Raw genomic sequence first — 13,692 nt, 5'->3', positions numbered from 1 at the left:
CAGCTACTTCCACAGTGCACGCTGTTTCCCACGTCAGCCCGGCAGTGCAGGTGAGCTTGGCTCCGACGGATAACTACGCCGACATCACGAGCATTCGCTGATCGTTTATAAAGCTGCAAGTGTGCACGGTTTGAAGTTGCGAAATAACGACGTTCTAGCGGCGAACGCACAGATACTATGGAAAAAAAAATTCGAGTTTCACTCAACCAGGTCGAGCGAGCTCAGAGATCGTTTGTTTCGCTAGCTCCAACATACATTTGCGTCTTCAACGAGATTATTCGTATGAGTCAGTAATGACAAAAACAGAGAGGTAAACTGCATATAGCAAAGTACATACCTGTCACAAAGTGCAGCCCTAATTCAAGCTTCACGGCGCTGTCGATCGCGTTTTACCGACGGAAATCGGAAAATCCTCATTGCCCTGCTGGGATGGTCACGGGAGTTGCAGCCGTAAGCGAGACAAGACATTGGCATCGCACCCAAATTTCGATGGCAATAATGTTCGTAAGGCGTTCCGTGCGCGCGGCAGCGAGAATGGCAAGGCTGACAAATGAATGAAAGAACTTTATTGGAGTTCCGGCGTGGACGCGAACTCGTCGCGCACCCGGCTAGTCCCACGTCGGCACTGGCAGGCCTAGCCCACCGGCCCTGTCATGGGCACGCCGAACAGCCAGGGTTTGCTTGTCTAGAGCTGGGCCACGCAGACGCGAGTCCCACTTCTCCTTGCTGAACTTGGGGTATCTCGACACGCACTCCTGGAGCATATGTGCTAGAGTGGAGGTCTGCCCGCTGGGCGGGCAGGCGTCGTCGCGATATGTGTCGGGGTAAACCGTGTAGAACGACAAGACACGGATATGTGCCGGTCCGTAAGAGTCTAAGAGAAACGGCTGGCGCGCTATTCCACTGACAATTACAGCGCCCGTCACGGCCGTACTTCGCTCACTCGGAGGAGAGAGTCGAGTCCGGCCGTGCGCCTGCCAAATTGCTTCGGTCCTCAGCCGCTAGGGCACTGCGCACGCGCAGTTCGGCGTCGCAAAAGGCGGATTGCACCAAAGTGCGTCAAGAGCGGGCCTTTCCGCCATCCTGCACCAAAATGGCATTTTAGATAAAAATTGCGCAGAGCCTTCACCAAAGCATGCATAAGAGCAAAGCCCTCCTTATGTCGATGCTTCTCATCTAGCAAAACTGAAATCAAAGCCAGGAGTATGTTATCATCGTCGTCATAGAAGCAAAGGCCCACCCATTGAGGTTCCTACTATAGAATGAGAAACTTTATGGCCCATCAGTTCGTCCGGTTCGTCATTCGCGCATTTTTCTCTGATGGATGTACAATGTAGTGCCGCTGTACCATTTTGCTGGCACTTTATCTCGGCGTTCACCAAACTTGCGTGGTACTGCGGAGTTTGCCGAAGGAGGATGTCACATTCTAGGAGTAAGGCCAGCTTTTTCAATGTTTATGGGTGATATCGGGGCTCAGCAAATGAGCCCCTGTGATCAGCATCGCTCGTGGTGCATAGTTAAAAATGGTATTCACAAACGAGGTTGAATGCGGTACACGACGAGAGCCGCCACTTCAATAGGTGCCGCCATGTTCGATAACGCAAAACTATTGCGTCGAGTTCGGGTTGCTGCGCTGTTCCAGTGATATGGTGTTGCCGACGCACACACTAAATCCTATTCGCATCTTGCATATGCGCAGTGGCACTGATGCTTCTTTTTGCGGATGCAAAACCTTCGCGGACCCTATTCGAAAACTCCCTAATCTGTGCGGCATGACCTGGATATGTTGCATGATGTCATGTTCAGTGCAGGTACGCATACTCGATCGGTCTTGTGGTGAGTTTTTGCCCACGAGCAGTGACTGTCACACTGCGTTGCATCCTGGGTTAATAAACACGCGTTTGTTGACGATCTGTATGTGGAGTCTTCTCTGTGCCCTATCGACAAACCCGGCCGTAGCGCCCTTTGTGCGTCGAGGTGTGTCGCACCCTTTCCTGAAAGCACTTGCAGGATAAGCTTCACGCAAACCCATGTCCACAACATATAGACTATGTCAGTTAAAATTTGCGTGTATATGGTAAGCACACGTGTGTTAGACTGCGCCAAAAGAGCTTGCTGCTGCACCAAATCAGCTCTTTGCCTACGCCAGAATCAGCACCGAAAGGTGAAATGGCTGTTCCACCACTTTATTTTGTATGGCAAGCTAGTGGAAGCAGAGCCGTATCACATGCTTTTGGAGCTCCTGAAACTTCCATGGTTTTCAGGACGAACTGGCTCAGTGGCTAGTCTAGGTGTGGGCAATCATTCTTGTTTGTGATTATTATGGAGGGGTTCAAGAACTAGAATATCAAACACAGTGGACTGTGAGGAAGGCACCATGTTGTGGACTTGTAGTTCATAAACAGCAGTGTGAGATTGATGATGATGCACATTAAGTATAAATAAATTTCCATTCTGTAAAGCTAAACTATGCAGATTTTCTTTTATTACTGATTGACAATATCATAGGCATGCTACATTTAAAAAATAAAATCAGCTGTGCATTAGATTTGGGTGCTTATTGTTTTATTATATATGAACCCGTAAACTCTCAATGCATATTAGAATGTTAGAGCTAGCACATTGATGTTCTAGCTTAGGATTTCACAATAGCAAGACATTCTCGGTGTCCACACACAGAGCGTGTGCAGATTGTGCAGTGTTCTGTGTCAATAGTGTTCACTGAAATTGTTCTCTGGTGAAAATATCTTTTTCGATACTTCTTTACAGGCAGAAAAGCACCCTGAGACCCACTGTCAATGAGGCCTGCTTTCTTCTCACCCTTTGGCATCAAGTCATGTCAGTATCTGTGGGAAAATCAAGTCGTCGTGTTTCTACCTCTAGTGTGTCTGGTGTTGTGACTGTGTAAAAGACATTCCAAGTTCCTCATTACCATCTTCATGGTCGTGACAAAGCTGACGCAGAAGATTGTGTTGTTCCCTCCGACCTTGCAGCCAAATTGCAGGTTGGTTTGTTGTGTTCTATGCTCTTTGTTGGTAGGACTTTGCCAGGCAGCATTGTTTCATCTTTTTGAAGCAGTTTGTATGGACAGGGTTTCCAGTAGTATGGTATGTTATCTATATGTTGGTCACACATATAGCTGGAAAAAGGCAGTAAAGACAGCGGCATTGAATTTAAAGGCACAGGACAGTACTACTATCTAGTGTGGCATATTATGTTTTCATTTCTTGTGTTGTTCTCTTTTGAGCCGTACCTTTCTTGAGCAAGTCGGTTTAAAAGTACTCTCCTTGAGTGACAAGCATTGTAGATTGCAGGGTTTGAGCAGTGCTGTGCACATTTAAGTGCCACTGTAGAAAGCACCAGACACACAGTGCTAAGGAGCTGCATAAAGTAATGATGACTATTGTTGCAACTAAAGATGCAGCTTGAAGCATTTAAATTTTTGTTCATTTTTCTGCAGAGTGTTGTACACGGGTAACATACTTTGTGCTGAGCACATCTACGTTTGCACGAAGCCTGGTGATCCACGTTTTGCAATGGAGGAGCAGTTGTTTTATTTAATGTTTTGTAATTAACTATACAACATTTGACTTTGGTGCTTGATTTTTATTTATGCATAGCAAGTGGTATCTGTGAGTTGTCTTGTGGTTGTGCTCAGGTCTGTGCGATTTGCAAAAGGTTAGTGGAAAGAAAAAAATAACCTTTTTTGTTATGTGGAGGTGGGAAGGCAAGTTATTGGCAGCAGTTGCTTTGCGGAAGTACGCTGCCGGAAAGGCAAGCTATGAATAATGCATGCTAAACTGCATAGGTTTCGAGTATTGTATATAGCTAAGTGTTCTTAGGAAACAAATATAGTATGGGGCAGCTTGAGTCCTGGGCTCACGCATTTTTGAGCGAAAACTTCTGGCGGTACTTGGCTCCAGATTTGTCATCTATGGCTGACAGTACTCCTTGCCCAGTGCCAGGAACATTGTTGCTTGTAAATGCCAATGCATCTGGTCAATTCATCTTGAGCTAACTAAGTCATCTTATCTCTTAAAGTGATTGCTGAAAAGTACTGCCCCTGCAGTTATGCTTTGATGTTCTGACAGACCTTGAACTGGTGTGTATCAAGGACATTTCTAAACTGTACTTAGTACCCTGCATCGTCTGAAAAATAATGTACACATAGTGCATGTTTTTCTTTTTTTAATTGATTATGCACATTTTTGCGTGTAGGAAATCCGAACAGGTGCAGTATTTGTTTGGGTGGAATTTTATTTTATGTGCTAATGACTCTAGTTCTGTAGATGCTTCTTACATAGTGCTTGCCAGCTGTCCACGAGCTTGTTCTGTAGCGCACTGAGAAAGCCTATCGACGGAAGTGGTGGACAAGGGAGGTAGTTATATGATTCATGAACTGTCCTGTCTTTGGACTGTGTAACCTCTGGAGCAGCTTTCTAAAAGGCCATCGTCTTGAAGCTACTATGGACGCGGTGTGTCGCATGGTGTGCGTTTGTGAGATGTAAAGAGCTGTGAGGCAGAATGACTGTAAGGTGGGCAAGTTGGCACCGATTCATTTTGAAGAATGGACAAAAAATGATCGAGCATTTTTTAGAATGAAGTGAGGTAGAAGTTGCGATTGTATAAACAGAAAAGCACCTATTGGTTAAAAAGAATTCATTCACTATTACGGTGATTATTAAAATTGAAATGGCCACACTTGCGGCTTATTGAAGTGGCACAGACATCCCACGAATATCTTGAGGAATGCACAATTAGGCTTGCCTGATTCTGTGGATGTAGTGGCTTTTGTGTGCTGAAGTTACACATGTTTAACTTCTGAGGAGGGCTTTTCCTGAAAGTAATAAAACAGCACAAATGGTTTCCACCAGAACGTACTGACACGGACAGAAAGGGACGACGACACATGCTGGTGAACCAGCATGTGTTGTCGTCCCTTTCTGTTCATGCAAGTACATTGTGCTGGAAGCCATTTGTGCTATGTGCAGCCAGCGAGCTCAGGCAAACACTATTCGGAAGAAATAAAACATAGTGACATTGCAGTTAAATTTCTTCACTCAAGTTGAATACAGCCTTTTGACTGATTGTTACCTGTTGGTGGAATGCAGGCATAATATTCAAATTCTGTAGACAACAGCTTACATAAGTAGCTAGGCTAAAAAATAAGTAGTGGTCTGTTAGATCTAAGAACTGTGGAAAACATAATGCCGCCGTCTTCCTTTCTTTTTCTATAAAGGTTGTGTAGAGTAAACCATTACAGCTAAGATCAAAATGGATGTATTCATGCTTTCGTATGTCATGAGAAGCTTTATTGCCACTGCAGGACCTTGATTGATTTGTCAAGTTTAGTTCATTTCCCACTCCGATATGTGAACATGCAGTGCACAACTTTAAAGGCTGCTTAGAAAATATTTTTTTGAGGATTCTTTGAAATGTCTCAGTTTCGTTTAATTTTCCTAAAATATTTCAACTCATGATTGTGTAAATTGCAATGTTGCAATCTTGAATTCTTCATGCATGACGGAAAGACATTATTATGATGTTGAAATCTTGAATTCTTCACTCATAATGGAAAGACATTTGATGTATAACCCTTCGTTCAAGAAAAAATATTCCTTGGTGATGTATAGGATGCTGATCGAAGTTAGTGAACTGAAGTTCATGAGGTATTGGACTTGCATTTACACAAACAAGCTTTGTTTCTAAACCTTATGCCTCGCCTCTTGTTGAAGCCAGTTGAGAATGAACAAAATCAATGCAACGGAAATGTGCGTGAAATATTATATTCATTTACTATGTACAAGCAGTTGGTCCCACGACCATCATCACTGTGGTCAGTGCAAAGTTTTGTACTTGGCAACAAATGTGTGCAGCACCAAAAAAAAGATGATGTGTACATGTGCAACTCTATCTTCCATGTGTGTTTATATTGTAACAAAACAGTCATTTCATTTTTCTTCTCACTGCGCGGAACTGTGTTCATACATCAAAATAAAATACTTTGCAAGCGAATGTCGCTTCTATACAGAGCAAGAGTGTGGCATGACTACAGTTGTATAACAACAGCGCTAGCTATAACACAGCACACTTGACATGGCAACAGAGAGGCCTCCTCAAAGGCACGCAATGGTTGTCATTTACAACTGGGGTACAATAACCATAAGGCAAGCATGATACTTTAGATCAAGTTGATATGAGTGCATTCAGCACAGCAAATAATGACTCGTGAAACAGGCTTCTACTGCAGGTTAAAGTGCTGTGTGTTCACACTTTCATTCAACAAGGACACACACTTTTTGGATAAAGTTAACATAAATGAGTATTGTGTAACTTATGGTGCATCTTCATACATACAACATATTTACCAGGTCTCAATGTTCTGTACTCCACTGTGCTCGGCCTTTTAATTAGGTAGTCTGTTCTAATTGAATCAACTTTTTGTCAAATTAGATTCAGGTATTGTGATGCAAGAAGGAATGCCCATCCAATGCAGAATATGCATGTTTCTATCAATGCAATGCTTGCTTCCACCTTTCATGTGTAAAAATAGCAGAGCCTGGAATAAATAGTTCTTGTGTCTAAACCAGTCACTTGTTTGCCTTCTATAATTGCATGTAAAGGTGATGTTATACTAGTGGATTTTGTTAAATTATTGCCAAGTTTGGGTGCAATAAATTTCCGTTTCACCCATAATGAGCCGGAAAGGTGGATCGTCCACTTGCAGTGTTAGGTTAGAATAGTAGATTTTAGAGCAATAGGAACAGTAAGTGCCTTCGTTCCCTTTACTCAGTAAATCTGTTTTTTATGCCCATTATCGCCGCACGCAATGCTTTTGATTCATTCTGGAGAAAACAGTCTAATTACTGTGCGTAAACATGGTATTAAACAAAATGCACTGCACAATGCTACTTTTAAACCGAATTTGGGCAGAACTGACTGACCTAGTGAACTGGAATGGTCATTTATAGGTGGCTCTCTTACTTTTGCATAATTTGGTACTTGTGCCCTAATGTGAAATGGTAGCAATTCTTTTCTCTTTGTTTGCAGAGTGTTATAATTGTAAGACACAACATGATTTTGTGCTTTCTTGCTGCCACTGCCTTGAACAAAAGAAAACATCTACATACACTGGTGGCCATGACTGCAAAAGCTTGCTCTGTTCATCTGTTTGGAGTATCATAGTCATTCTCAGCACTTGTGCTGATTTCTGCCTTTTACACTGAGCCACCCAATGAAGCCCGCTTGGTATAGATGGCACACAGCAAGAACAATCTCTACTGTACAAATGTTCTTTCTAAATGAAGAGCCATTAACAGCTCACTTAGCTGAATTATATATATTGCAAACATAGTTTCTACACTTAAAGATCAGCCAGTAATGGCACGGTGCATAATATCACTTGAGTAGTTGCGATTTTCGAGAAATGAATGACCCCTCTAGTGGCTGGTGACTGTTGCTGGTAAGTCTCTGAATGACAAAAGTTTAGCTAAACTGCAGCATGTAAGGCTGAACTGATTGGCTCACTGTAAAACCTGCAGTGTACCAATCATAACAACATTGTGTACAACAATGAGAATAAAAGCTGATAAATTTTTAAAATTCACAAATGGAAACACTGTGCATATGTGATGTGATAATTCCTCTTTTCTTCAGCGTCACTGCTTTTTGCTAGCTTATGGTTAAAAAAGCATTTTGCAGCAACCAAAATAGTCCGAGTTCAAAGGTTAAAGCCGCTTATTTTCTTCTGGCCCCAAAGAGATCTTACAACCTACATTTTGCGCATGCTGTTCAACAAGTGAAAATCCACACTTTTAATTCAGTATAAAATCTTTCCCCAGGCAGAGCATTTCAGTCACCCTGTTTCAACAGAGTAACAACAGCTGGTGGCATTCTCTGTCTCGTAACACCCAGGCTACAAGGGACGGCATACTAAACATCTGTGGATTAAATATGACCACCCAGAGTTTTTTAACGTGCATGTAAATATAAGTACACGAGGGTTTCACCTTGATGTGTCAACACATCTTGTCCTTTTACCTAAGCATTAGTGGAGGATATGATTAACCCTGTTTTAATTGCCTGTAGCTAATTGTATTGCCCACTTCCTAAATTAACTGCTGTTCAGCATGCTAACTCTTTAAACCATGTCTTGTCCTGTCGGAATAAGTACTGTAAATCCTGTAGATCACTTCATTCACCCTGTTTCAACTACCTATCACTGCAAGCTTTTTCTGTGGGTGAGAACAATGCTGGCCTAGAAGGCTGCTAGAAGAGTAAGAAAAGCAAGCCACGATGTGCCTCTCTCTCACAGTTACAGTTCATGAAATTCACCATGGCAAGGAGTCATCGCACAGTACATGTTGATTTACATGTGAAACTTTGTTAAAGTCGAGCTTAAGTTGAAGTCAGTGCTAAACAAGAAAAAGAAACAACAAAAATGTGTTTATGTGTTTTTAGCCCTACTGTTTTCCTCACTTTACATGCCGGATGTAGAAATTGCTCTTGACTACACCATAGTTTTGATTGTAGGGTAGCGCTTGGATGAATTGATGGGCCTCATGGAGGCAGCAATGTACACTTTAATTTAAGCAGTGCTAGGCCAATGGCCCTATTGCTCCAAGTACTTTAGGCATAGTAGAGCAACTGGAATTAAGAAAGGAAAAACACTGACTCAGTGTAAAGTGATCAGAGATACTCAAAACCTTGAAACAATGCTGCACTGTGCAAGTGTATATAGTTAAAGGCTACGAATTATACTTCACTAAAATTTTGCAGGCAACTTTCAGTCTTACGTTATGACGGGATCCAGCAGATCAGCAGTTGTACGAGGTGTAGAATGAGCTTTCCATACATAGGAGAGGCCCCATGCTGACTAGCTTCTCTTACCATGTGCTAGCAAAGCCCTATGACACTGCACACCTCATTGTGAGCCAGGGGCATCGCTTGTTATGGTTCTCAATTCCTGAATGGCCTCCACTTTGTGTGGCAGTCACTTGTAGCTTGTGTCATCACACACACAGTCACACCAGTGTTGAGAGCTCAAGAGTGTGGGTCAAGTCCGGCTGCACACCAAGTGCTCGGCTCTCAACGAGTTCACGAGTGGCACAGGTCTTCTCCCACTGCCAGAGGTAGACGTTGTGGACGGAGGCCACACCACAGAAGACAATGCCCAGTCCAATCACAACACTGGTTACGATGGCTGGCAGCTCGTGGAAGTGGATGAATGTGAAGAGGATTACTCCTGGAAAGCAGCATATTTTTTCACATATAGGCTCTGAGTGAGGTCAGATGTCATATATAGGCTCTTAGAATTGAGATCATATGCAGTGAACAAGGAAGGAACATACTCTGTAGACAAATGGATACAAAGCAGATTTATGAAACCGAGAGATCACTAAATGTTGCGGAGCAAAGCCTGCTTTGTTAGCAGGAAATGCCCAAGCTGCTTGCAAGAGCTTACTTCACTGAGTGCTTATAAATTATTTGCATGGGCAATATTGAAGTCGTAGGCCTACCTGTGAAAAAGACTGGTATTGACAAGAAAAAGCCGGCAATAGCCAGCACACGGGTATGTGAGCTCCTCTTGATGAACATGTTTGTCCTGCAGAAACAGATAAAAGCAAAGTCATTCTAATGTATGATTAAGTGAACGAAGCCATGCTATAAAACATTTCACTTGAGGGAGGACTGTTTCCTGGGCAGCTCATTTTGAGCTACATGAAATGGCATGACAGTTGCTGCTACTGCCCTTGCATGTTCAGCATGAGAATCTTGGCCAGTCCCATGTGCCTGTTTGAGCAGTGTGAAGTGATGCAGGTTTTTGTGTACTAGTTAGTGCAATAGTACTTGGGTTGCACTACCTTATGCAGACCATTATTAAAATATGGAAACGAGATTTAGAGATGTTAGATGGCACTGATTCTGGAAGAGGCACAACTGCCTACATGCAAATGCATTTGCACTCATATTAGTGATTGCAAACTGTCCTATGCTGTGTCCAGTATGCAGGGGACTAAATTTGGTGCACTGACAATATTAGTTTTGAGGACTGGCACACACACATTTCGCTTGCAATCTGCTAAGGATTTCAGTTAGCCTAACTAGATGGAAGTGGCATTGGTCATATGCTGCAATGTTTTATCTGTTCCAAAAGTTGTTTTATCTAATCTTCATTGAGTCTGATTTTAATTCTCATTTCATTAAACAAATAGAATACGGTGCACAAGACTTGCAGGGAGTGTAGTCTTCATGAAGACATAAACTTGTAATATATTTCACGATAGAAAACGTGCCAGGCCGATATCTTCAGCGGAGGTAGCATTTGATGTGACAGTGAGGAGTGTATGTGCGTGTATTTTTGCTTGTGCGCGTATGTCACGATACGCGAACAACCCTCCCAGATGAACTGTGTCCCGACCTGTCCAGTCCATTCGGCGTCCGGAGCAGCTTGACGCCGAGCAGGAACTGGATGCAGCAGACGAACAGGCAGCACAGGTTGAGCGATATGGTGAGCGTGCTCATGGCAACGGCCACCTGGTAGAGGGCCAGGTGTTCCTCCGGGCTGTCGGAGTTCTGGGGGCCCGCGCTGGCCACGCGTTGTAAGAAGAACAGCGCGAGGAACGCCATGAGCAGCGATAGGAGGCAGAGCAGCGCCAGTGAGCCCAGTAGTTGGTGGACTGCGAGCCGGGACGCGGACGCCAGGTGCAGGCGCCTGCGCGCATCGGCCACGAGCAGCGGCGTACCTCCGCCGCCCGCGGCCGCCGAGTGCTTGCTGAGCGAGCTGACGTTGAGCAGCTGCCGGCTGGACATCTTGAGCGTTGGCGGCGTGGCGGACGCCTCGAGGCTCGCCGAGCTCGACATCACGGCGCCGCCCGGGACGTCCCGGCCATGGCCCAGGGCTCAAGGCCGGAATCCTGCACGGGCGGCACGGGCATACACCGGTCAGCCAGCCAGCCGTCGACGCTGCTGCCCGTGCAGCAAGCAGCCGAGGCAGGCCCTCGGTCGGCGGGTCAACGGCTCCCGCGGAATGCGTCGGCCGTCACGCCAGAGGGCAGAACGGCGCCCGCCGCCGCCAGCCGCACACGGTCCTTGATCGGCCGTCCGGCGTGACGGGGTCCTCCAGAGAAGGAGCACGCTTCGCTGCCGTTGCTAAACGCGGCACGCACTGACCAGAGCTCCCATCCGTGGCTTTCTTTTCCGGAGCTTTCTCCCGCTCTCCAAACACACGACGTGCTCCACCAGGGACCTGTGTTTACGCGGCTTTCTATATACGGACTTCCCGTTCCCGTAGGATGATTTGTTGACATTGGCGATCGGTGCGCGCGGCTCCTTTCTCGACTGATCGACCCATCGGTTCGGCTGTTCCTAACGTCTGGTCCGGTCCGAGCGGAAATAGAACGGCCCAGCTAGAATGAGACGCGCATCGCGAGTCCCCATCTGCGAAAGGAGTATGTTGAATGCGTGTTGGGGTGCTCAGCGAACCGCACAGGTATGCTGCCGACCAACCGACTACGCTGGACGACCGTGCAGCTTAATGGAATACAACGTCGCGCTGCGCTAGAGTACACACAGAGCAGTCCCGGATGCGCACATATCCTGGCATCGGACACTGCGCGTAAGATGGGAACGATATCCGTTACGCTCCACCTGTACTCGCACTCGCGCGTATGTGTGTCATTGTGTTTCGCTGAAAAAAAAAGAAAGAAAGCTTTTTTTTGGGAGATCAAAAGCGCACATAGTACCATGCACAAAACTGCGGCTTTTGGTAGGCGATTGGTAGGAGTTCCAAGTGAGAGCAAAGCGAATTCGCGTTCAGTGAGCAAATACTGTGCACAATTACACAGGTACGAACTTCACCCAAGGCAGAGTAAGTGGCACAAATTTAGTTGAAGCCAACGCGCTATGGTATATAGCAACGGCTGCGGGTTGTGATCAGACACGAAGCTCGGCGATGCTACTGATATTTTAGTGACGCAACAGTATAGTTTATTACGGACGCGAGTAGGCGCTGACGGCAAGCGGACATATGCGGCGAGCGCAGCTCGGACTTCAGAATGAGCGGCGGCAGCAACACGCACTCTCGCCCCAAAACAGAGGTGGCGGCGGCGGCATTTCAAAGGCGACCGTTGCACGCACGTCCAAGCGTGGGCTCATGGCGGGCGCGAGATGTGGCGGAAGCAAACTCACCTGAGCGCTGCGCGGTGACCGTCGTCGTATCCCCGACGCTGCGCTTCCGACGGTCACTGGACTGGTTCAATGAGTTCGAGTTTGGTGCGTTCGTGGAACCTACGCGACGTCGAGACAACGGCCAGAGGCGGCCGTTGGATTGGCGGGGGGCCGAAGGTGGGGGGGCCTCATCACAGCCCCACACGGGCTGCTCGGTTCGATTGGTGCTCTTGAGGGGCCCGCCGTTGCGGGCGCGCTTCTTCTCCCCCCACTCTTCCTGCCCTCCTCTCCTTACCTTTCTCTCCGCTACGGCGACGGGCTGGTGGTGGCGGCCTTCAGAACTGTGGCGCTGGTGTCGTCGTTATTGAGCGGCGCCATGATTTTAAAGTCGAAACGTCGTTTCTCTCTGCTTGTAGGTGCTTGGCTGTGATGTGGCATGCTGTAATAATGTTCTTTTTTTTTTAGTCGGACAAATTATCGCCCATATTGCACGATGAAATGTGTAAGAGGGGCGCCTGTCACGTCGCGGTAAGTTGCGCAGCCTTTTGCGCTCTAAGCTTGGCTTCGACAATGCCAGCAAGGACCGGCATAAGGGTCGCGTTTAATAAAGCCCGGTGGGCGTCGAGTGACATTCACTCTATCGATAAATAGAGTGTGTGCGGGGTCATAGTGCAGAGTGCTCAAGAATATCAACGCATGCTTTTTCACCAGTTCGCCTTGTTTCCCCCCTTTTGAACATGACTCCTAAACATTACATGCAAAGCTCGCGCACTGCTCAGCGTTTCCACTGTATGAAAATTTCTGAAGTCGATGAGATGGGACTTTTTAGAGAATCCTGCTTAGATTGTTAAAGCACTGTTTTGTTGCATAGCGAGCTCTAATGTTCATCTGAAGTGGAAATGACGTCCTACAAACGCGAAAATAAAAAAAAAAGGGAAAAAACGTGACATCAGCACCACTGAGTAGTTGGTGACGTACTTATGCATTCTGCAAAAGCTGAATTCAAGTTTTCACGAGGGAGCAGCGAGTAAACTTAATTGAGGAACAGAAATAATGGTTGCGAATTTCACATATAAAACGCCTGCAACACCGGCCCAGGGTCCCTGTTATTTCGCATCTACTTACCATGGAGATGCCTTCCAGGGAACACCAATCTTACTTCCATGATTTATTTGTTTGGCTGGCATCGCTTTTGGTTTATTTTGTTCCTTACGAAGAATGGCTCACGCCAGTTCTTGCATACGAATGGCTCAACCGCGCCCAGATGCGCAAGTTGAGGGGAAAAAAAAGGCAAAACTATTGTGCAGCTTGTTCTCTTCATTCGTTCCGCTTCGTGCTTTATGCATTGCAGTTGAAACTCGCCAACCAGCTTAGAGCTTTATTTAGTTTACACAGTCGGTTCCTTGCTCGAGTCTCATTTGGACCTCTAGATTGCTTAAACTGACAGTTAGATAGAAATAAATAGGTTGGCTCCATCACGAAGAGCCAGCTTCAGCAATGCAGGCGTTTTGTCATTGCAAAGGT

General features: G+C 45.9%; 2 protein-coding genes across 4 annotated transcripts in view; one reads left to right on the top strand and one right to left on the bottom strand.

The window, feature by feature from the left end:
* LOC142572322 (uncharacterized) overlaps positions 1-6,032 on the top strand; it is a 91,517-nt gene extending 85,485 nt beyond the window's left edge. Inside the window, exons 19-20 of one of the 2 annotated variants that reach the window (XR_012826042.1) lie at positions 2,770-3,004; positions 3,461-6,032. Coding sequence is in view for 1 of the 2 variants with exons in the window: in XM_075681332.1 (XP_075537447.1) it covers positions 2,770-2,786 (17 nt within the window). In the remaining variant the exon portion in view is untranslated. Of the gene's footprint in view, positions 1-2,769 lie in introns of both variants that reach the window. The other variant, XM_075681332.1, reaches the window with a different exon arrangement.
* LOC142572323 (uncharacterized) lies at positions 5,771-12,537 on the bottom strand. Of its 2 annotated transcripts, none has more exons than XM_075681334.1 (4): positions 12,190-12,537; positions 10,421-11,248; positions 9,519-9,604; positions 5,771-9,244 (listed from the first exon to the last, which is right to left on the bottom strand). In XM_075681334.1, the coding sequence occupies exons 2-4, from the start codon at positions 10,861-10,863 to the stop codon at positions 9,024-9,026; spliced, it is 750 nt and encodes a 249-aa protein (XP_075537449.1). In that variant the 5' UTR covers positions 10,864-11,248; positions 12,190-12,537; the 3' UTR covers positions 5,771-9,023. The 2 variants fall into 2 exon arrangements, with proteins under 2 accessions (XP_075537449.1, XP_075537448.1); XM_075681333.1 differs by having other exon boundaries at positions 10,421-10,916; positions 12,190-12,535.
* Positions 12,538-13,692: the final 1,155 nt, after the last annotated feature.

This window comes from Dermacentor variabilis, chromosome 2 (genome assembly GCF_050947875.1).
Source record: "Dermacentor variabilis isolate Ectoservices chromosome 2, ASM5094787v1, whole genome shotgun sequence".
Taxonomy (NCBI): domain Eukaryota; kingdom Metazoa; phylum Arthropoda; class Arachnida; order Ixodida; family Ixodidae; genus Dermacentor; species Dermacentor variabilis.
The sequence above is the reverse complement of the archived record's forward strand: the minus strand, read 5'-3'. Positions and strand labels throughout refer to the sequence as shown.